The sequence below is a fragment of the Hipposideros armiger genome, unplaced genomic scaffold, assembly GCF_001890085.2.
Source record: "Hipposideros armiger isolate ML-2016 unplaced genomic scaffold, ASM189008v1 scaffold_79, whole genome shotgun sequence".
NCBI classification, from domain to species: domain Eukaryota; kingdom Metazoa; phylum Chordata; class Mammalia; order Chiroptera; family Hipposideridae; genus Hipposideros; species Hipposideros armiger.
The window spans coordinates 3,265,789-3,289,541 of NW_017731429.1; the positions used below are offsets into that span (position 1 = coordinate 3,265,789).

General features: G+C 40.9%; 1 protein-coding gene across 1 annotated transcript in view; it reads left to right on the forward strand.

The window, feature by feature from the left end:
* The window catches only part of DLG2 (discs large MAGUK scaffold protein 2), a 2,099,601-nt gene that overhangs the window by 1,008,199 nt on the left and 1,067,649 nt on the right, over window positions 1–23,753 (forward strand). The window contains 1 exon segment of the mRNA XM_019643522.1: window positions 19,842–20,003. Within this exon segment, the coding sequence (XP_019499067.1) occupies window positions 19,842–20,003 (162 nt within the window).

Here is a 23,753-nt window from a genome sequence, read left to right on the forward strand (position 1 = left end):
AATAAATAATAAATACATAGTAAATTTTATAAAATTTACCCACTTTTTTGTCATTTTTCAGACTTCATGATTTATACATTGTTAAATGTCTTATATAAAATGACTTCTACAGGATGTGTGAGATGGTGTGTTCATAGAAATGTTAGCTCAAAAAGCATGGTTTTAGGGTATAATGATGGAATAAGAGAAGTATTGGGAACCTTCTTTTCATCAGAGGTTCTTCCATAAAATGCGTACAAGGTAGAGAAATTAACATAATCAGTGACAGAAAGACTCAGCTCCTTTCTCAGTTAAAACCAGGACACACAGAAAATAAATTCAGGATTTTCTTACCCTGTAACTCAGCTTCTTTCTGCTATATTTTAATCACAATAACTGAAAGGGGTTTTCCTCTCAAATTGAATTGACAAAAATCTATCCCTTGGATAAGTTTTTCAGCCTCGTATTAAAGTAGCTGTGATTTGAACTAGAGCACATGGCAGGAAACAATAAGATAGGGGCTGGTCAGGTTACCCTGAGGAAAATAATTCAAATTTCTTCATGAGAAGATAAGTTGTTTTCTGGTTTTACTGATAATTCTTGAAGCTCATCAAGGTGGAAGGCCAAATTATGTCAAGGGGTTAAAAAATTACTATTTTTAGTAGTATGGTAGACCACCTCCAAGTAAAATACAAATAAAACCATACATTAGGTACTTAAAGTTAATCACTCCACATATATGTAATTTACAGGAAAAAAAAATGTGTTGACCTTTACTGAAATTTATTAAACAAGACTTAAATGCAGTGTATACCATGGCCGTGGATATAAAGATTCAATCAAGACATCATTCCTTCCNAGAAAGAAGAGAAGCAAAGAAAAAAGGCTTCTGATTGCTCCTTTATAGAAAGGAGAAGTTAGAAAATATGAAGATGTTATGGCATGCATGGAGCATGTGTACTATATACATAAAGAATCTACTGAGGAATAAACTCTTGCTTTTTAAACTTTCCAAGAACAGTCAGTCACATTCGCTCAGACCTCAGCACTGAGCTTTCACTTTGAGGATGCTTAGCTTGCCACCTTGTGGCTTAAGGAAAACACTGCACATAGGAGATGTTTAATCTGAGAAATATTATAGTAATCAAGTGTATTTTCTCTCACATGTTTGAGATAAAGAAGCAGGATAAAAACAGATACTTAAAACAAATATTAATTATTACAAAAGCCAAAAATCTTAGAACGATCCTTGACTTCATTCTCTCTTTCACTTCTCACATATAACGCATCCTTAAGCCTTGTTGACTCAGTTTTCCAAATAAATCTGATATCTATCCAGGTTAGGAGTGTTTTCCTTGATAACGTCAGGTTTTTTTCAAGAATGTGGAACAATCGTAGCTCCTATATATTGCTGGTAAGGTGTAAATTGCTGTATTTCTGAGGATAGATACAAACATTTCTGAACAATTTGGTTATCTAGTAAAGTTGAAGATGATCTATAAATTCCACTCCTGGGCATATGCCCTAATAAGATGCTTACATATATGGACTAAGAATTATATATAAGAATGTTATGGCAGCGTTGTTATAGTTTTGTTATTCCAGAAAGGAAAACAATAGAAATAGCTCAAATGTCCTTTGGCAAGAAAAGGATACATTACAGTATACCATACAATGACATTTATTGTACAAAATTGAAAAGCAATGAACTAGACCTGCGTGCATCAACATGAATGAATTTCACAATACTGCAGAAAAAGGGCCACAATACGAGATTGCTTACGGGAAGTTCCAAAACTGACAAAAAATACACATTTTTAAGGGATACTGTATCAGTCAAGATCCTACCAGAGAAAGAGATCCAGCATAAAATAAAAATTTTATTTTATTCTAAAATTTTAAAAAAACACACAAAAAACCAACGTACTTTCAGGAATTGGATAGCATGACTGTGGGGCGTGGCAAGCCCTAACTCCAAAGGGCAGACCCGCAGGCCGGACAGGCAGGAGCTGAAGTAGCAGCCCACGAGTGAGATTTCTTTTCAGAAACCCCGATTTTGCTTTTAGGGCCTTTCAACTGATTGGATGAATCCCACTCACATTATTGAGGATAAGCTTTACTTAAAGTCAACTTACTGTAGTTGTTAACCACAGTTACAAAATTCCTTCACAGCAGCACCTAGATTATATAACGAGGTTCTATAGTTTAACCAGGTTGACACATGAAACTAACCATCACAGAGTCCTAATACCTTTTCATTCTGTAAGAGAAATCAGCACTGTCTTATGCTTCAGGAAACTGTCCCCTAACCTTCTCCCACGCCCCCAAACTGGGTTAAGTGTACCTCGGTGGGAACCTGTGTATAGTATACTTCAAGGTAGTGTTTCATCAATTTTAAGATGAACTTTTTAATGTTTAACAATTCTGAAATCAAGGGCCGGCCAAGTGGCTCAGTTGGTTAAGAGCTCGCTCAAGAGTTTGAGCTCTGAGCAACAGCGGTTCGATTCCTGGTCCAAGCTGAGCAGCCACTGAGCTGCCAACAGGTGGCAGGATGGCTCAGCTTAAAAATAAATAAATAAATAAATAAAATAAACAATTCTGAAATCAAGACATAGCTTATCAATGACATCTTAGATTGACTGATTCATATCAGCTTCTGCAAAGGTATCTCGCTGAGAGCTGGGATGGGGCTTTGTCTCTAAATATTATCAGGGTCCATTACAGCGAGTGCCTCAGTAACGCATTGTGAGTGCTTAATGAAAGGACGCATGGGCAAAACCAACTACCAACTCAATGGTGGGCAGTCTCGTTGTAAAAGCACAACAGAGTGAAGACAAAGAGAGACCAACTCTGTTTGGGAAAGATCAGAGGAGGCTGTGCAAAAGGTGACACTTGAACAGAACCTTAAAAAAAAAAAGAAAAAAAAGAGCAAGGTATTCCTCACCTGTGCTTCAGGGAGCATAATTCAAGGCAGAAGGAAGAGCAGAAGAGGAAGACAGGAAAGTGGGAAAGAGGAAGGAGACTTCAGGGGAAAAAAAAAAGTTGCTTGGCTAGTTTGAATGGACTGTATGAACAGTCACGTGCAGCATATCAGTGGGGATGCGTTCTGAGAAACAGGTCCTTGTGCAAATTCATTCTGTGCGAACCTCAGAGCATACTTACACACACCTAGATGGTACCGCCTGCTACTGTAACTGTACGTGCTCTGCTTTTACAGCGTTGGCAGCACAGTAGGTTTGTTTACACCAGCATCACCACAAACACCTGAGTAATTGTAGTGTGAGCTCATGCACTTGGCTTTTCTTTTCATAATGCAAGTGCCTGACTTAAGCTTTGGACGCTGAGGAATCCACTTCAGAGATGACTAACTCAAATAAACACATTGCCAGCCATTAGATCAAGAGCCAGGCCGGCTCCCCCACTGAGTCTTCTTTGTTTAAGAGATCTTAGTTGATTTCAGTAACTGACCACTTGGGCTACTTGTTTTTCTCTCTTCCTGAGCTTTAAATTTTCACTCTTACATTTTAAACTCATGAATAACATGTGATCCCACGAAACTCTAGGCCCCCACCATCCTCCCCACTAGCAGCAGAACCTCAGGCCCATGCTTGGCTCTCTCTCCCCCTGTCTTTGACCTCCCTGTGTGCCCCAGGCACGCCTTGTATGTTCCAGAGCCTCTAAGTAAAAAACTCTTTTTTTTTTTTTCTTGCAAGTTTCCTAATGGTTGTCACTAAAATGTATCTTGCAATTGCAATAAAAACCACAGGGTCGGTCCAGTTGTAACTTTGGTTTAGAAAGGAGAGATGTCTGTGGAAAACTCTTGGGGCCCAGGTGAATGACCCCCAAGCATTTCTATCTGATAGAATCACTATTAATGGGCTGTAATGCATTGTGGTACTACCTTAGCATGGCTACAAGGTCACTAGGCAATAGGAATTTTTTTTCTACATTATAATCTTATGGGGTCACGTTCCTTCCTATGTGCAGTTTATCCTTGTCTGAAATCAGCGCCTGGCTATAAACGGGTTAAGAAGCACAGTAAATCTCACTTATATGTGGAATCTAAAGAACTGAATAAAAGAGTAATGTAAATAGAAATAGTCTCAGAAACACAGAGGAAAACTGAGGGTTGCTAGATGGGAGGGGGTGGGGATGAAGGAGAAGGGGAAGGGATGAGATAACATCAATTGGTAACTACAATATGGCCTCAGGGATAGAAAAGATGGTTTGGGGAATATAATCAACAATGTTGGAAATATCTTTTAGGGGGCCAGATAGTCTCATGCCTTGTTAGGGAGACCACTTCATGGATGGTATAGAGGCCTGACCACCACACTGTACATCTGAAACTGCCATTTTATATGTCAACTATAATTTAATATATATAGTCATGGGATGTGGAGTAGAGTGTGGGAATGGAGTCAATGGAATTGAAATAGATATGTGTGATATTGGGAGTGGGGGACAGTGGATAAGGGGAGGGGGAGGTTGTCACTTTGTGGGGGGTGAAAAGGATAACTATTGCATTGTTTTGTACACCTAAAACTAATAATAATAATAATAATAAAGAAGCACAGTAAGCGATAAGACTTTAGGGAGAGATTGGGAGTGGCACGAATCCCATGCCAAAGTATCTGTGCTTTATTCTGGAGCCGTAGAGAACTACTGAAGAGCTTCACAGGGGTGAGTGATAGGGCCAAAGTTGTGCTCGCAAATGTATCTATAGGTGATTTGTTGAGTGTTTGATTGGTGGAGACAACGCAGATAAGGAAACTAGTTACTAAGTTGGTATTATTCATTTAACAAACATTTATTCAACACCTATTGGATACCTGCCATAGGTGCCACAGCAGTAAATAAGACCCAACCTTGCATTCAATGATCTTATAAGCTATGAAGGTAAGCAAGTAAACAGGCAAAACATATAAAATAAAAGTATTCTGTGTGTGCACAGGCTGCTATGAGTCCTGACTCCAGTCAGGCTGGGGCACTGATGATAGGGGAAGTGGGTCAATCAAGGAGGCTCCTGGAAGGAGGTATCATCTTAGCTGAGATGATAAAGAGATGGCAAAAGACACCAGGAAGGTAGCGAGTGCAAAGTCCCACAGGTAATATAATACACTGACTCTGAATTGCAAATAATCCAGAATGGTGGAGCTATAAGATGTGGAGGATGGAGTGGAAAAAGATGGAGAGGTAGGGCAGGAAGGCTAGTGTGTTGGAGTAGGGAGAGGCAAGACGTGTGGTTGGAAAGGAAAGCAAGAGGCACGTGTGATATTCTGGGGAGAGGAACTAGGGCCTGATGGGGCAATGGAGATGAAAAGAAGAAAAGAACAAGAGTCTCTGCTGAAGTAGAATCCATTTAACTTAATATTGACTCATTTACCCGGCAAAATGTACTAAATCCCTCCTATGTGCTGAAGGCCTACTGAGATGGCTACAACTATAGCTCTACTACCTCCATCCAAGAACTTTTAGTCTAATGTGAAGTGGCTTTGGCCCTGGCTCTGCTATTAAGTGTTGTGTCCTGACAGCTGAGTTAGGTTGACCCTGCTCTGAAAGTAACGAGGAGGGAACGATACTGAAGGATCATTATCTGTGTAGTTTTGTATTTGGGTGACCAGGAAAACAGCAGCGTCATTAAGTAGGTTATTTCTATTTATACTCTCTCTCAAATGGATTCTATGGCCCAGCAACGATAAAGGGAAGCTGGTAGGCCTTGACTTTTAAAACAAAGGACCAAAGTATCTACCATACTCACAAGAAATACCTGAGTCAGAAAATAAGAAATGCACAGCTCTTGAGAGACAATATCATGCACGAGCAGAGGTAGGAATTACGAGGAGAGTGAGGCATGAATTAGCTTCTCCACTAATTGTGTGAATAACTTAATTTCTCTCTGCCTCTAATTTATCATCGGTAAAATGAGGGGAAAGTAGTAACTAGTTTATAAGTTTGTTGTAAGGATTAAATAAATTAACAATTAATCTCAGCAGGGCACCAGCACAAGAAAATGAGAAAACTTCTTTAGGTTTTCTTGATTTGGGGCTTACATCTTAATTGTAATGTGCACAAAATAGCATTCTATAATTGTGCATTCAATTGCATATTCAAATACCTAGTTAAGCACATACAAAGGCCTTCTCAAATGAAGTATATTTTATTTGACAATTAAACCACCATAACCAAACACAGATTATGAAGTTATGTTATATGAGGAAATATTTCTATGACATGCCTGTCTGCCGAATACTTTTTTTGGATTGGAACCCATGGGTGATGAGGCCAGAGTCAAGGCCACACCTTCTGTCTGCCTCCCTCACCTATCCCATGTTCCAGCATCACTGAGGCCAGCTCCTCATGAGGAGCTCTGGGACAAAGGCAGCCTAGATGGACCAAGCCCGTTCAGACCCCCACCAAAGATGACTTGAAGTGGTTGCCTATTTAAACCACCTGGTATTTTCTGATGGAGAATGCAGCTGTTCATGCTTGCTGCTGGGTAAAGACAGCATGCTGAGTAAAAAAGAGAATTTAGGCCAAGAGTTATATTATCTAATGCAACTAGAAGCTCTAAGAGGCAATACACTTTTACTATTTTTTTTTTCAACTACGCATTCCTGGCACTTAAAATTTAGTGATTAGTATGTAATGTGCTCGGTAAATATTTTATTGAATGAACAGATGATGGTGCTTCTTGTTAGGAAAGGATTTTACTCTCTCTAGTGTCACAGAGAAAGCACATGCCAACAGGTTGCCCAGGAAAAACCAGGCACAGGCACAAAACCAGCCAGGAAGACTCCAGGAGATGTTTTAGGTTCAGGTGGGCAAATGGTCTAGACCTGAGAAGTCCAATATGGATGGAAGGATTGGGCAGGTGCCACTTTCACAGCAGATTCTGAGGTCCACAATCTCCGGAGCATCTTGGATAAGCAATGGTGGTAAATTCAGTGTCTATGTCTGAGAATATTCTCTCTCTGCCTGCTGGACAGAAATGAGAAATAGGCAGAAGAGACCAGGAACTTTGGCCCAGATGGAAGCATTGGGTAGAGACAACATGGTCTCACACACAGAAAAGAAACTGGATCTTAGAGCAGTGGAGGCAAGGCCTTCGCAACTCAATCTGCCTCCTTCAGAGGGTTTGAGCTGGTCTATAATGATGTTACGATGATTGTGATAGCATGGAGGAAGGCAGCTCCCTATAAGAGTGGTAAGGCTGGGTTGGGTGTGTGTGTGAGTGCATGTGTGTGTGTGTGCATCTGTTGACCCCTCTGAAAATACTTGGAAAGATGAGTACATGACACTGACAGAAATAGGAAGAGGCTTAGATTTCCAAAACATCTAGCAGGAGTCAGGCCCTTTGCCAAGACAGTTATGCATATTATCTCCTCAATTTCCCACAGCAACACTGTTATCAGTATTCTTAGCCAGATTTTACAAATGAGGAATCTGAGTGTCAGAGAGCTTCCGTACTTGACTGAAGTTACATTGCTGAGCAGTGGCAGGGACAGAATTGAAACTCAGGAAACTGAAGTGCAGGGAATTTGCATCACTAGACTAAGCATTCAGCTGAAAGAAACACTTCATCTTTTCTGGGCACCAGGCACACGGAGCAGAGCATGCTTCTAGCCTTCAGCCGTGAATGACTGTCACTCACAGAGCTGCAGCAGCTGCACAGCTGGTGGACTGAGTCAGACGGTGACCACCCACAAGATCTCACTGCCCTTGCTTGAATCCAGAGCAATTATCCCTGGAGAATTACTCAGCTAATATCTGAAGTTGTGATTTAAATGGACAATCTAATTGTGGAGCATGTTTCCAAACCATTGCTTTGATTTCTTGGCATCACAGCAATTGGACTTCAAGCTCTCTTCCTCCCCAGCAAATTCCTTCCCAGCTCCCTGCTTCCTTTATTTGTTGGCTGGCCATCACCCTTGCGTCCTTCAGCCAGCTCTAAAAGTGAACTCAACTCAGAGGGCTGGAGAATATCCCCTTACCATAAAGCTTACAGCCCACTAGACCTTGTCCATTACAACAAAACGAATACTTGATGTCTTATGTATTCTATTATGTTAATTATTATTATTATCCAAGTAATACATGTAGCTCAAAAGAATGAAATTAATAATCACCCAGAGACAACCAGAGTCAACATAGTGTGCATTCTTCCAGGCCTCTCTCCTGCCTTACATACACTTCAGTATATCTTATTGTGCTTATCAAGGTTGGTGCTCTTGTCTGTGTATCCAGCTGCTGGCCTGGGGTTTAGAGAGTCTAGGGTAAGATACTTCGGGTGACCTCGTGCGTTGTGCTTCCTTAGTTGTTCAGTGCTGGCAGAGGAGAGGAAAGGAGGGTACTTCCTCAGTTCTCTTCTTCCATGTCAGAGTTTTTCCTCCTTCCAACTCCTTGCTCCAGAAAGCCAGCAGCCAACACTCATTCTCAATTTGCCTCAGACCCAAAACTTAAACCATTTCCCCAAAATAGCCCACTTTATTACCTGTACTACACAAGGAACCAGTTTTTCACTTATGACTGAACATCTTACAGGGTGCTGATCCACAACCAGATGTCCTATGGAATCCAGATGGGTTTCTTGGGTACGTGCTGCCGTAGGACATGCGGGTGTGCTGGAGTATTCAAGAGTCTGAGGAAGTTCCATCTCCCCCAGGGGTGGCTCAGTTCAGAAACATTTATTGAGCACCTACTGAGTTCCCAGCAGAATGTTTGCTTCTGGTGGTACAATAATGAATCAAGAAATCTTCATGTTCCTGTGAGAAAAGCAGATACATACCGTATTTCCCCATGTATGAGACACACCCTTTTTTGAAAAATTTGGGGTCTAAAAACTGGGTGTGTCTTATACAGTGGTTGTAGATTTTTTTTACTTATATTTCCTTTTTTTTGTGCTTGTTTTTGCACTCATGCAACCACTGTATAAGACGCATCCAGTTTTTAGACCCCAAATTTTTCGAAAAAGGGTGTGTCTTATGCATGGGGAAATACGGTACATACTTCAAAAAAAGAAGGATTCTCAGGGTGTCAATCATGTGAGCACAGACAAAGGTCACTTAGCCAAACCTGAGTGTCCAGGGAAAGCACCTGAGAAAAAAATCATAGATGAATTAAGTTTTAAGGATGAGCAATAACCAGGTGAAAGGCAGCTGGGGAGGTTATAGGCAGTAAAGAGGACTTCAAGAGCAAAACAGGGGGAGGGAATGTGTCTTTCTTGTTCACTGTTGTATCCCTAGCGTTTATGATGCCTGGCACATAGTAAGTACTCAATAAAGTTTTATTTGTCTTCTATAGCAGTATTATTAGCTGTGCTTCACTATGCTTTACATTACATCTTCGTGATTTACTTTATAACTGGAATAAATTCTTGTGGAGTGAAAAGTTGGGAGGAGAGAAGAGTACTAGGAGATGGAAAGTCAAAGCAGGCTGAGTTGAGAGGAAATAGGTTGAGAGTGCCTGGAAGGGTTTCACATACTGGAGATGTCATAAAGGATGGCTGCAGAGTCCCTTGCGGGATCAGGAGAGCTGTGAGATTGGAACGCAGTTTATGTGTCACCAAGAGAAAAGTTGTAATTGTATGCTTTGAAGACATTGAAAGAAAGAAAAAAAAAAAGGCTACCCTTATTTTTCCTTCAGTTAGGTATTTTTTTAATATATTTTCAAAATCTTTATACTCCAAAAACAATCCAATGTTGCAATAAGATCTCATAGCTGATATTAGGTGACCACTTGTTAGGCCACAGGTGCTCTGCTAAGTGCCTTCTATGTATTATTATATCTTACTTGGCCTTCTCAAAAATTCTTTGAGGTAAATATGAGTCCTGTCTCACAGATGAGGATATCAAGTCTCACAGAGTTTGAGGAGTTGCCCCAGGTCATGCAGTACATGATAGAACTGCAAATGGATTCTGGCAGTTTCCTCAGGAGCTGCACACTTAGCCACTGCTCTACAACTGAAGTCTTGGAAAGTGATTCTAGTATAATGGCTCAAAGAGGAGAAAGACGATAGACATATTTAGAAGCTACAAATGACCATTCCCATTCGTTTCCCTTCTGCTGACAGCATTAACAGTCTGAAAAGTTCATTCTTAGGGACCGCTTTTTTTGATGACAGATGTGCAAAGTGCAAAGAACTTGAGGTTTCCAGAAAGGAGAGTGTTAATTAACATTGGTCAAGCAGCTACTATGTGCCAGGAATACAGTCTCATCCAAAGCTTATATTTCTGTGAGATAGATCCTGCAATTCCCAGCTTTTAGCTGCAGTCAACTGAAGCTCAGAGATATCCAGCAAACTGACAAATGTCTTCCAGCTAGCAAGGGGCATAAGCAAGATTGGAAACTCATGTCTAACTCCAGGATTCAAGCACATTCTATTACATTGGGCTATCTCTTGGAATCGGTTGGTTACACTGGTTTGAAACCCAGCTTTGCCATTTGTTGAACACTTTGGAGACTCTCCTATCCTGATTTTTGTTTTTGTTTTTGTTTTGTTTTTTCATTTGGAAATCAGAGTGACAAGGCTGTCTTTTTCCAATTCTTGAGAGAAGTACTTGAGACAATGATTCTGAAAGTGCTTTGTAAATTGTAAATAGCACCCTGAGTGTGTGGCATCTTATACAAATTCATTTTACAATTTTGTACTCATGATTTCTCCAGATTGTAGGTCTGTGGTCTCATTCTGACTTGTTGAGAGAGTTTACAGGATGTCTAATGATACAGTTACCTCTTCTGTGTGCTCCTGGCCTCCCCTAGGGCTTGGGCGTAGCTCAGTTTTAGGAGAGAAAGTGTGCATTTCCCAACATGCTGCATTGCCAGCATCTTCAGTTAACAGTTGGAGGGCAGCACTGAGCTAGAGTAAGTCCCCTTATGATTGTTTAAATCACCAGTTCTTTAAAAAGGATCTTAAGATCCGTTAAATATTCATGAAAGCGTCCTTCTTGGCAGCTCCTCCATTGTAGGTAATTACAGAGGGTTTAAAATATCTGACGTTGCTTGGTAGCTCACAAAGCTCTGTCAGCTGCAGGGACGAGCAGCTGATGTGTAATTTAATTAACATCCTGACTTGTCCTGTTCTTTGTGGCAAAACGCGGGATTGCATTTCCTTTCATTTGTGAGTTTTGTTTGAAAAAATTCAAAAGAAGCACCTGGGAGGGCTTTCATCTCTCAGATCAGTCCTATTATTTACATCCTGCACCAATCCTCAAAATATTTCTCTTTCAGGTGCCCTTCGGGCCAGCTCTATTGCTGATTGGGGGTCATTTATTTTTCGTTTTGAAGGGTAACCTCACTTGGGGAGATCTGTGTGCCATCAGCGATCAGTGAGCTTTTACCCACTTTTATTAGATCTCTGAGTAATGGGTTTTGAGGAGAGATTTGGCTACAGAGGCTTACTCATTCAGTGAACACTGACTGAGAACCTGCTATGTACTATGTAGCAGGCACCAGAGGGCAGCAGTGAGCCACGCTGGCGGGGGTGCCTGACCCTGCGGACGGCTCAGTCCAAGGGGAGAGGCAAACGTGAAGAGTGATCACAGGAATGAATGTAAAATTAAAATGTGGTGAGCTTTATGAAAAATCAGGGCAGGATGGCCTGAACTCCTGTGAGGCAGGAGGCGGTGTGGTAGCAGGAGGAGAACCCCCTCATCCGGGAAGCCAGGAGGTCTCCTTGAGGAGGAGGTAAAGGTGAAAACGATGCCTGTCCTGTCTTGTTCTTTGTCCTCCCATTTTCCTCCTATCTAACACCCCTTGCAGCCGGGTTTGCAACATACTCGTGACCGTTCTAGAATAACGGATTGGGATAGTGGCCAGAAAGGATGAAAGAGGAAAGTGAACCCTGCTCCAGCCAAAATGTCATTCAGAGAAGTTATTTCACATCAAAGAAACAAATATAAATACTGATCTGATCACTGCATCAGCCATTCTTAGCCTTCTCTTTTCTTTTCTTTCTTTTTTTTTTTCTTTCTTTTACCCATGTTTTCCTTCCAGAGAAGGAGACAGTGACTTGGAGAGGGGATGCCGTAGGAATAGTAACCAAGATGGGGCAGAGGTCACAGATAGTCTAAGATATTACGGAAAAAGGAAAGAGCTGGAAAGAGCTGGCTGGCTACATACTGCACAAGCCTCCAGTAATTGAAATTCCTAAAAAGAAATGTCAAAGTGTTTAAACAACATATAGTCATCAAAATAAGATGGTGGCTGGGAGGGCGGCAATGCGATTACCCCGCTGTGGAAGTTAAGCTTATCGTCTTGGGAGGAAGTAAAAAAAAACAAACCAAAAAACCCTCATTTCCATGTGGTTTATTTTTTGAGATGGCTTTCTTCCCTCTTAATTTTCTCAGCTGCAGTCACTTCTTCCTTAGGAAGCATCGCTCTTAGCAAGTTTATTATTTATTTAATTTTCTTACTGACTTCATGCTTCTCCTAAAAGATGTGCTTCTGCCAAAGCACATTTTTAAAACTAAGAGGCTCCCTTCCAGCAGCAGCATTCAGTCAGCCGGGTCTATTGGACACGCACTATTTGGCCTGTATTGTGGCCCGACCTCTGTGCGGGAGACAAACATAAGTGGCAGGGGTTCCTGGCCTCGAAGAACTTAAGTTACAGAGGGGGAGATAAGACTCCGGGGGGAATGCTGTTTGTCAGTAGAGTTAACAGAAGCAGTGGAACTAAGAGGTTTTGAGCATTTCCAAAATGTTAGGCATTGTGTAAGAAACCATAAACATTCCTTAGTCATGTACCTGCTTCGTAACGCTGCTTTAGGTCTTAAATACGATACCTTCTGTAACACTCTTAGAGAAGTGTTCATGGAGAGTGTTCACTAACTGTTAGGTATTCCAATACTACTTCCCTTTTGAGAGCACACAGACATGTTCTGGCTCTTCCTGCGTTTGATTGATATCCCTCTCTCTCTCTCTCTCATTAGAACAGTGCCAACTTCTGCTGCAAGGGGGAAGCAGAGCACTTTTTATGCAAAAACAGAGCTAGACCCAGATTTTATTTGTTAGGCCTTGAACGATTGGTGACTTCTCCCTCAGTTATCATACACATGTCATCGGTGCCAGTGCAGCACCATCTTCTAAGCTGTGCAGGAGACCCTCCCTCCAGTGATGGATGAGATGCATGGAGGCTCCTGTGTTTGAATCGTGGGTAACTCAGGATGGTTCTGACTTATACAGGCACCTGCAGAATGTGTGCGCAGATTCTGGTCAGACTTCCTAGCCTTTGTCCATCCCCATGGGGCTGTCGGGTAAAAGGGGAGCATGAGAATGATTGCATGCAGGTTCAGCTGGGAGGGCTTTCTGAGCATGTATGCCGTAGTATTGCTCAGATTATTTCAGTTGACTTCAGTAGTCATATGTTTTGATCTTTTACTACGTGCCCATTTTCAATGGGGCACTGGAGATTCAGCGATGAATAGGATTCCATCTCTGCTCATGAGTCACCTGTAGGCTACTAGGAGAGATAGTCCCATGGACAGCTCATCACAGTATAGAGTTGTTACTTAATGACAGAAATCTGTGCAGAACACAATGGGAGCATAAAAGCTGGACATCCTTTTAACTCTAATAGTCAGAGATTGCTTCCTAGGGGAGGTGACACCCAGTCTGATTATCAAGGGCCTAAAATAGTTTGCCTGATGAAGGAGTCTGGGAGTAGAAGGCTTAAGCTTCAGAAGGAGGAAGGTGGTAGCATTCCAGGAGTCAGGAATAAAAAGAGCTAAGACAGGAGGACATGAATAGTTTATTAATCACCCCTGTCTTGAGCGTTTCTTCTCCCTCATTCCTATTAGAGCTGGGAGAGAAAATATAACTTGTTTACAAAAGTTCTTTTGTTCAGGAGTCCCCTGCAGTGGACCGAGCAGAGGAGAGGAAAAGAGGTAGGCACAGATTTCAAAACAGAGGTCTTCCTCAAACGGGCCCCCTTCTACAGGCCATACAGACCTGCAAGGTGCCAAGAACAGCATCGGTACCTGATAGACAAGCCCTGGGAATGAGAGATGGCTCAGAATTGCCCAGCACACTAGAACTGATTCTGAATCCAGATGTGACCTCTGCGGGGCTGTTTAATCTCTCTTCTTAGATAACTACTCAGATTTCCTAAGAATCATATTTCCTGAAGATATAGTTGGTCTCTTATGATCTTTAAGTCCTAATCAGTTTAGAAGAACATTTACATGTTTTAGCTGTAAAGTCAGACTAACATGTGTTTGATTATTGGTTTACCACTCATCAGATAAGTAAGCTTGGAAAAAAAAATGCCTAGCTATCCAAGCCTCAGATGAGGAGAATAATAACACCTATCTTTCAAGTATGATGATGAATATAAAGCAGTTAGCGTAGTTCCTGGCACATTAAGTGTAACTATTATTATTGGTTTTAATATTGGCATTAGTGTTAGGATTAATATTCCTGTTAATAGTAGCGTTAATGTTAATGTTAACATTAGGTTAGTATTATAAATAAAAAAATCATTTTTGCCCCAGCCAAAGTTGAATCCAAATGGGGAGTCTGCTATGCCATATCAGGGTGATTTGTTTGGAGGCTTGCATTTGAGTTAAATATGGTACTTCTCACCAGTTCTTGTCATTTTTTGCTTCGTCACCTCTTGCAGAAAACAGGAAGGAAAGAAAAAAAAAAAGAAAGAAGGAGGGGCACTATCTGGTTGGCACCAGGTAGAGTATTGCTTAAGTCTCTTAGATGGTTCCCTGTCATCTACAATAGATAGCGGTCTTAGCGGTCTGCCTGTCAGCCTGGTCTCCTGCTGTGCTCTACCTCACATTCCAGGCTTCCAGACCTTACATTAGGTTCACCTGAAGCAGACCTAAAATGGGTATTAGTGTGAGCATGATTTATGGAGGGCACTTCCCAAGAAAAGCCCTTAAGGGAGGGAGGTGAGCACCAAGGAGCTGTGTAAAAATATAAGTTGAGGTGCAATCTAGCTTCAGGTTGATCCCATAAATGCTCTGGAGTGTAATTTACACCACAGGGTTTGTTTTACTCTGCGGTGCGGGAGTTGCGAGTTCCAGCATCACTCCCAGTCTCATCTAAGTGAGGAGGCTTCACTCCCCCAAGGGCAAGCTTCCCGAGAAGTTGGCCTTGAGTGTGAAAGGGATTTCCATGGATTCGGGTAAGGGAACAATAGCATCTGCTACAATCCATTTCAATACCTTACTGTTCCCTTAAAACACCATTCCCTTTTATCACTTACCTCCTCTACACATGTCCAGAATACCTCTTACCTTTTTATTATCATTCTAGAACCTGTTTCAACTTGGGAAGCCCCAGGTAGAGTTAGTGATGACCCATTTCTGCTCCCACAGAGCTCGGTCTGTACTTATAATCATTATCACTATGTATTGCGACTTAGCTGCACATATGTATAACTCACTTAATAACTTATGGTCTTCTTGAGGTCAAACAATGGTTCTTATTTAGTTTCTAGACTTTGGATATATTACGGAAAGGAATGATGAGGAGAGAGATATATACTATTTAAGGATCTAGTGTTCTTTAAGTTTGCATCAAGCAAATGATATAGTTGACTTTTTTTGCTTGAACCTGAGTCCCTAATGTTTTGCAATGAAACAGATTGTATTTAGCAGCCAATATACCTTTGTAGCTTAAGCAACTGATACCCATTTCTTCATTTGTTCAGCTGTCATTTATAACTCTATTCAACAAATACTTATTGAACATATGTGCTAGGCATTTGGCTAAGGACTAGAGATATGAGGATAAAAAAGGCCTGAATGATCCCAGTCCTCACAAAATCCTGTAGTTTAATGTAAAACCAAACATTTATAAAATACACAACTACATAGCATGCTAAAAATCATGCTTGGGGGAGTATAGGGAGCTATGGGAACACAAAATCTCAGACTTGCAGTTCATGAAAGCTTCCCAGAAAATGGATATGAAAGTCGAGGCCTAAAAGGATCAATGAATGTCAAAATCAACAACTTTTACTAATAAGGTATTAACTGATGGGTTTTACAGTCTAATTTTGGGACTTATCAGTCTTTGAAATGGGTCTCAAATTTATGAAAATAATTAATTTAAAATAAGCTCTTTGTGATACCACACACGTTCATCTAAGTTTATTATCTGCGTTCTGATAGTTATTGATCGAAGTAAGTGAGCCAGGTGTATATTTTTATGGATGAGATCTTTCTCTAAACCAGCTGAATCGTACTGTAGAAATCCTTGAGGAGCCCCAGGAATATTTTAACTTTGCAAAATTTTAGTTTGGTGTTCTTGGATCTTTATGTTTCAGACTCTTAGGAGTAACATGAATATGACTTTACTCGTACATATGTTAAATTTTAAAAAACTTAAAAGGTTCCTCAAAAAACTAAAAATTGAATTGCCATCTGATCCAGCAATTCCACTTCTGGGTATGCATCCAAAAGAATTGAAAGCAGAGTTCTGAAAGGATATTTGTACAGCCATGTTCACAGAAGCATTTTTCACAATAGCCAAGAGGTAGAAGCAACCAAACTGCCCATCTACAAATGAATGAATAAACAAAATGTGGTATATACATGCAATTGAATATTATTTAGCCTTTAAAAAGAAGAACATTCTAACATGTGCTACAACATGGATGAAGCACAAGGACATTGTTAAGTGAATTAAGCCATCGATCAAAAGACAAGACTTATGATTCCACTGATATAAGTAGTCAAATTCATAGAAATAGAAAGTATAATGGTGGCTACCAAGGGTTGTAGGAGGGGAAAATGGGAAGTGTTTGTTTAATGGGTATAGAGTTGCAGTTTTTCAAGATAAAAAACTTCTAGAGATTGGTTACATACCAATATGAACATACTTAATATTCCTGAACTGTACACTTAAAATAGTGATGATGGTAAATTTGATATGTGTATGCTACCACAATATTTTTAAAAGCTTTAAAACATTCAAGTAGTGATTTGTTTATATTTATTCAACAGTCCCGAGGGAGGTGGGCGTGGTGAGATAAAAGAGTTCAGAAGTAATGGGGGCTCAGCTCCTGTAGTGGTGTTGGGAGGTGGCTTACGGCAGAGTAAGGGAGCTTGAGCTCTGCTTTGTGGGCAGTAGGAGCCACTCGCTGGTTTACAGACAATGACTTTGTCAGTTTGTGATTCAGAAAGACTCCCAGGCCCAGTGTAGAGCAGCGGTTCTCAACCTGTGGGTCGCGACCCCTTGGGGGTCGAATGACCCTTTCACAGGGGTTGCCTAAGACCATCGGAAAACAAAAATATGTTTACATTATGATTCATAACAGTAGCAAAATTACAGTTATAGAGTAGCAACGAAAATAATTTTATGGTTGGGGGTCACCACAACATGAGGAACTGTATTAAGGGGTCATGGCATTAGGAAGGTTGAGAACCGCTGGTGTGGAGGATGGTGGGAAAGGGGCAACCTCAGTGGCAGCCAGCCAGTCCAAAGGCTATTGCTGTGGCCCGGCTGAGAGCCGAAGAGAATCTGAATGTAGGTAGATTAGTGGGCAGGTTAGGTAGGGGTGGTGGTAGGGGATCAGGACAGAGTAGACTCCAGAATTATTTAAGATATCAATTAGGCAGACTCAGTGATTTATTAAATTGGCAGATGGTGGGGGGATGTGAAAGAGAGGATGGAGTCTGACTGACTCCTACTTTTCTGGCTTGGGTGACTGCATAGATGGTAGTGCCTCCCTGAGATAGAACTGAAGAGAGGGAGAGATGGGCTGAAGGCCAGAGACATGGAAATGCGCACATGGATGGCATTATTCCACTCCAAGTGGACACATAACTGATCAAGAATGAATGTTAAACTCCATCCATGTTTCTGAGGCAGATTGCCTTCCCAAAGTATTCATAGGATTAAGAAAACAGAAGTGTGGTATTTTGCAGTTCACAGAAATGTTCTAACCTCATTGTGTGGTGTGTTCTCAATAAAGTGTTTCCTACCAAGCTGCTGACTATCAGACATGAGTTTCATCTTCTCATGAGATTTGAGGTGGGGTTGATGGTAGTAGAAAGGATTAATATTTAAGTTATCTTGACAGTGTCCTAGCCCTGATGCCCACTAGTTAGGTGACACTGGACAAGTTTCTTAGCCTCTTTGTGTGTTAGTTTTCTTATAAGTAAAATGGAGCATCATGGGTAAGAAGGATTAAAATGGATGAAATAGATGAGAGTCTTTTGCAAACTGTAGTCCAGATATCGTTAGCTATAATTTTTGTTTTGAAACTAATATTATGCTTAGAAAATGGCAACCTTAGCAGAGAAATCCTCTCTGAAAAATACAAGTAATGATAATCAACTTATGAATAAGAGTGGACAACAGATTGAATTGCCAGCCCTGGGTAGTTGTTCTTGTTACTGTCAGATTGTGAGTCAGACTAAGTGCTGATGTCCAAAAAATTATATTTTTTCACCCTCAAAATGAAAGAAACATAGGCATGCTTTTGTAAGAAGACATGTTAGTAACCTGACAGGAAAAAAAATAGCTGTTGGTGATAATGGAGTAGTGGGATGAGGCCAAACATCACAGGTAAGCTTGAGATGGTGCTATAACGATGTTTGTCCTCCTGTTCCTAATACACTTGTACCATTCACAGGGAACAAAGGCAAAGCAAGGCTAACCTACATTTTACTAGCTGGGTTGTGAACGGTTTGTAGAATTGTTAGGTAAAGTGATCGCTGGTCCTGAATGTGACTGACATCATGTGGCAGCCATCTTAAGAAGCAAGCTGACCACAAGTTAACCCCAGGAGGGGTGGGCCTGTGTCAGCTGAAAAGAATATTCTTGTATAGATAAGTGGTCCCATTAAGTTGTTTACTGTTTTGGATTAAACAGCTTTTATGCATGTGCCATATAGCTACAAGCCACCTGTGTTAGCCTGGTGCCATTTGGGGGCCACTTGCTTCTATATAACAAGCCCCATCCCTGTTATCTTGTTGCTGCCCAAGTCTGTCTGTAAGTTCTGTCTGTAAGTTTTCTTAAAGAACTTGATGCAATTCGGGAGTTGTCAGCCTCTTTCTTAGGTCTCTCTGCCCCAGAGAATTTTCCCAAGGAGAATGTTCTGTTTCCTTTTCTAGGTAGACCAATAGCCTTGAAACAATGAGATTAGAGTAAGATAGCTCCAAAGGAAAAGTGCTGATACAAGTATAAATGAAGTAAAGAGAGAGAGAAAGATCAGAAGCCCAGGTCAAGGCTAAAGATAAAGATTGACCCCAGGGCCAGGGCTTTGCTCCCTGAGAATTCCTTGTCTTGATCCTCTTCTTTCTATGCCAGCTTCCTTGGATCTGCTTGGAAGTTTCAAAGGATGGCCTTTGTAAGAGGCTGGTCTTACTGTGACAGGCATGTAGAAGGAAGATGATAAAGGAAAGAGGAAAGAAAAGGGATCGGTTCATTGTAACCCTTCTATCACTTATAAACAGAGATAGTACATTGTCAGGCAAAAACAAGCCATCAGTGTTCATCGATATTGATGGTTGGTTTACTTGCACTTGACCTGGTTTATGGTGACCCCCCAAAAGAGCCTGCAGCAGGGGGGTGACCAGTTAGCTCAGTGGGTTAAAGCATGGTGCTGCTAACACCAAGGTTGCCAGTTCGATCCCTGCATGGACCACTGTAAGCTGTGCTCTCCTTAAAAGAGTCAACTATGCCATTATAGCATAAAAGCAATGTGTAACCAATGACCATGGCTGTTCCTCAATTAAAAAATAAATAAATAAGTAAATAAATAAGAGTCTACAGCAAAGCATGTTTGGTGAAGTCATCAAGAGGTACACACTGGCTCCTGTACATTAAGTTAGAAATGAAATTCAGAACTGTACCCTGTGCAAACACTCATGCTTGTTTTTCTTTCTTGTCTTTTCTCCTAGAAGTATCGCTACCAAGATGAGGATGCTCCACATGATCATTCCTTACCTCGACTAACCCATGAAGTAAGAGGCCCTGAACTCGTGCATGTATCAGAAAAGAACCTGTCGCAAATAGAAAATGTCCATGGATACGTCTTGCAGTCTCACATCTCTCCTCTGAAGGTCAGTTTGATTGCTCTTGGAGCTGGCAGCAGTGGTTGGCCTGTGTGGTTAAGGGAGGTGTTTGCAAGCCTGATTAAATGAGGCTCTTTTAAAGCACTGCAGTGGCCCAGGGTTGCCAAAGGGTTTTTCTGTGGGTTAGAGGCTTACCTGGAATTCCTGACAAAGGGCAGTTGTTCTCGTAGTTGTGTGAATATCTGGAAGTCTGTTTAGGTGCTGAGAATGGGCAAAGGGAAGAGCCAAGATTGAAAAATTGAAAGGGAACATAAACTAACCACGTATTTTAAAAGCCCAGGAGTACATCAAGGTTTTGTTCAAATGTTCTCCCCCCAACTCTATTGCTGGACCCACATAAAACAATGGAAGTAAATATAACATGATAACACCTAGCGATTGCCTTACCACGTCGACTAAAAAGAAAAATTGTGACTTGGGTCATCAACACTCCTATTTTATACTGTATCTCTTTCTATTTGGTGTCATGCTTTTCCAACACTTTCTACCTTTTTGCCTTACTTTTAGACAATTTCTTGATAAATGGTATTGTGACAAGAAGGGGCGATAAAATGAGAGTGAGGATTTTCTGTGCTCCTTGGTTGCAAATTCCTCCGCCGTTCTCTTTCCTGATGCTATGGGATTTTGTTTGGGTAAATCTTATAAATGTTGATTAAAGTTAAAGAAAAATGGAACTAGGGTCAATGATGTAGTAGAAGAGAATTCAACTGAAAAACAAAACAAAACTACCCAATAGCCTCAGTTATTGCTAAAAAAAGGTTTATTTTGTTAGCCAGAACATTCACTTCATCAGCGCTTCCATATGGCTGTTTTGCAATGAAAAATGTAGCCATAATGCTGGCCCTGATGCTTCCTGGGAGCTCATTATACTTCCCAAAATATCAAAGTAAGGCTATTATGTTTAATATAATTATAATATAATATAATAAAATTTGATACATTTTAAATAACCTGGAATTCTAACAATCTGTTGTCAAATAAACTAGCTCTAGTTACCACCGATTAATTCAAATATTAGGCTAATTGTAAGATTCCAGTACATATCGTACAATAAGTAAAAATATGTAAATATTATGCCTCTGGAATTCATTGTTCAATTCCTCCCCAGAGTCTCTTTGGAAATCACTGAATGACTAATGGAAGTGGGTATGTTTAACATGAGGAAGAAAAGGTTAACAGGATTTACCGTCTCATACCTCAAGGGCTGTCATATGAGAAACACAATATTGGTGTCACCCAGAGGGCAGAAATAGAACCACTGTGCATAAGTAACAAGAATGTATATTTGTGATCATTATAGGATCACAACGCCTGACAGTTAGGGCTACTCCCCCCTGCCCCCCAAAAGCAGGAGTTCCCTGTCTCTAAAAATCTCTCAGGCCTGGGTGATGACCAGGAAGCGGTATTGTGAAAGGACTTCCTTCAGCAGGAGGCTGCATGACATTGCACTTAAGGTCCAGCCGAACTCTAGGAATCAGTGATTCTATTCTGCGGTCCGATGAATGCCTTCCTTCTTTAAGGACCCTTTCATCTTTGCAAACAAATGTTCACCGGTACTCTTTTCTGTGTGCTGACCTGTATAAATTGAGAAAGGGCAGAGCTGGAAGACTGGATTGCATTGAGAGTATTTCAGTTTCAGGTTGTTTTTCTTTCTAACTGTTGACACAATCCCTCTAAGGACCTTGATGGAGCCTCCCTTCCTTTTTTCCCTCCCAACTTGTCTTTCTCCTCTTCCTAGAACTTCTTTTTAATCAACCCTAGAGCAGAGCTCCTAAAGGCTGCAAGTCAAGTGGGATAATTGAGGCTAGTCTAAAGCTAGCCTGCTAACAGTAAAAAAAAATAAAAATAAAAAAATAAAAGCAGGACAGGATTTTCATTTTGTATATTAAGTCTTCAACATATACATGACTATATAATTATTTGAACATCTATAGTTTGTGTGTGATGATACCATGTGCTTAATGCCTCATGTGGAAAATGTATGAGTATGTTAGCGTAGAAGAAAACAGGTTGCTTTTTCTGAGGACCAGATCTCAGACATAAAATATTCTTTCCTGTTTTCCCTTTACCTTTTGCCTGCCAGGAATGTCAGAGTTAAGTGTTTTTAACTTCGGTGGTTTTCCTTAGCTTAGATTCTCTGTGTCTTTCTTTTATTCTATTTCTTATACTTCTCGTTAAAAAAATATATATATGGTTTTACTGTAGTGATGTTTTTACTGAAAGCCATTCACATCAATTTCTAAAGTAGCCACCTAAGGATTAATAACCCCCTGATATGAAACATCAAGGTTAGGATAGATTTTCCTTATTTTTTTTGGAACCACCAGTTCAGTGGTTTGGCCTCCAGGGTCTAATGAAGAGGGTGGAAAGATGAGTTCATCCAGGACTTCGGAGCCCAGGCTGTGAGGTGGCTCTTCTCGGGCTAGGACCCTCTAGCAGTGTTGTTCATGCTGAACAAGATATACTGTTAGATTGCCTTAAGGAATAATAGATTGTGCACCTTTCTTCTATCAGCCACAATGATAGGGGTAAAGGTGCACAATTTTTCCAGGAGAAAAAATACAACATTCTGATGTGTAGAGCTTGCCAGTTTCATGGTGTAAATACCCCCACCACGGCTGATCTCAGGCTACCAACCTGAAGATATGAATGTATTTGGAATGAGGGTGTCACGCGGCTCACACAGGCCTGCACGAGTTGGCTCCAGCACGGGTATTTTTTATAGCAATAAAGGACACATTTCCTAATTAAGTTTGTAAGGGGTTATTATATGATCACAGTTCAAGTGTTTGGAAAACTTGCCATGATTAAAAATCTAATGTGTTGGGGGCGGCCTGTTAGCTCAGTTGGTTAGAGCGCAGTGCTTGTAACACCAAGGTTGCCGGTTCAATCCCCACTTGGGCCGCTGAGCTGTGCCGTCCACAACTAGATTGAAACAATTACCTGACTTGGAGCTGATGGGTCCTGTAAAAACACACTATTCCCTACTAAAAAATAAAAAAAAAATCGAGTGTGTTATTTTCTCATGAAGGAAGACTTTTAGAGTCAGAGAAGTGCTAAGAAGGTACAAAGGCTCAGTTAGACCTGGCATATTTTCAGCCTCTTTGCTTCTTTAATCTGTGTGGTGTTCTTGGGTCAAGAACTAAAAGGGGGATAAGTGAGGAGGCAAAAGACACATTCAGATTCTGCCCCTTGAATCCTACCTAGGAGACACGGTAGCTCTGTAGCATACATTAGGAGTTTACACACGCATGCCTCAACAGCGTGTGAGAAGGCTGGATAACAGTTTAAACGTCGCATTGAGCAGCCTCTGAATCATTAGCTGAGTAATCTTACTGCTGCGGGTTTGACAGTCATTTCCTCCATCACTGCGCATCACTTGAAGCCTCTCTAAGATTCATCTGCCTTTGGTGCACACCCACTGCCCGGCTGATAGATGGGCTTGCTTAGCTTGTTTTCATTAGAGTGGCTGGGCCAGTGTGAAGTATGGGGCTGGAAAGAGAAATGCAATTTAGCGGTCAATTCAAGGGAATTTGCTTTCCTTGCCTTAAGATGCAAATGCTTTTCCTTCAGATGTTACCTAGAATCTTCCACAAAAGAAATTGGCCTATACTATAAAACATGAGCATTTTCATTTTCAGTTTAGGTCAACTCAATTAATATCGTCTATTATGTGCATCCTAGTAGGTGATGGAGAAACAAAGGGCATTAAAACATGACTATAAGTATATATATATA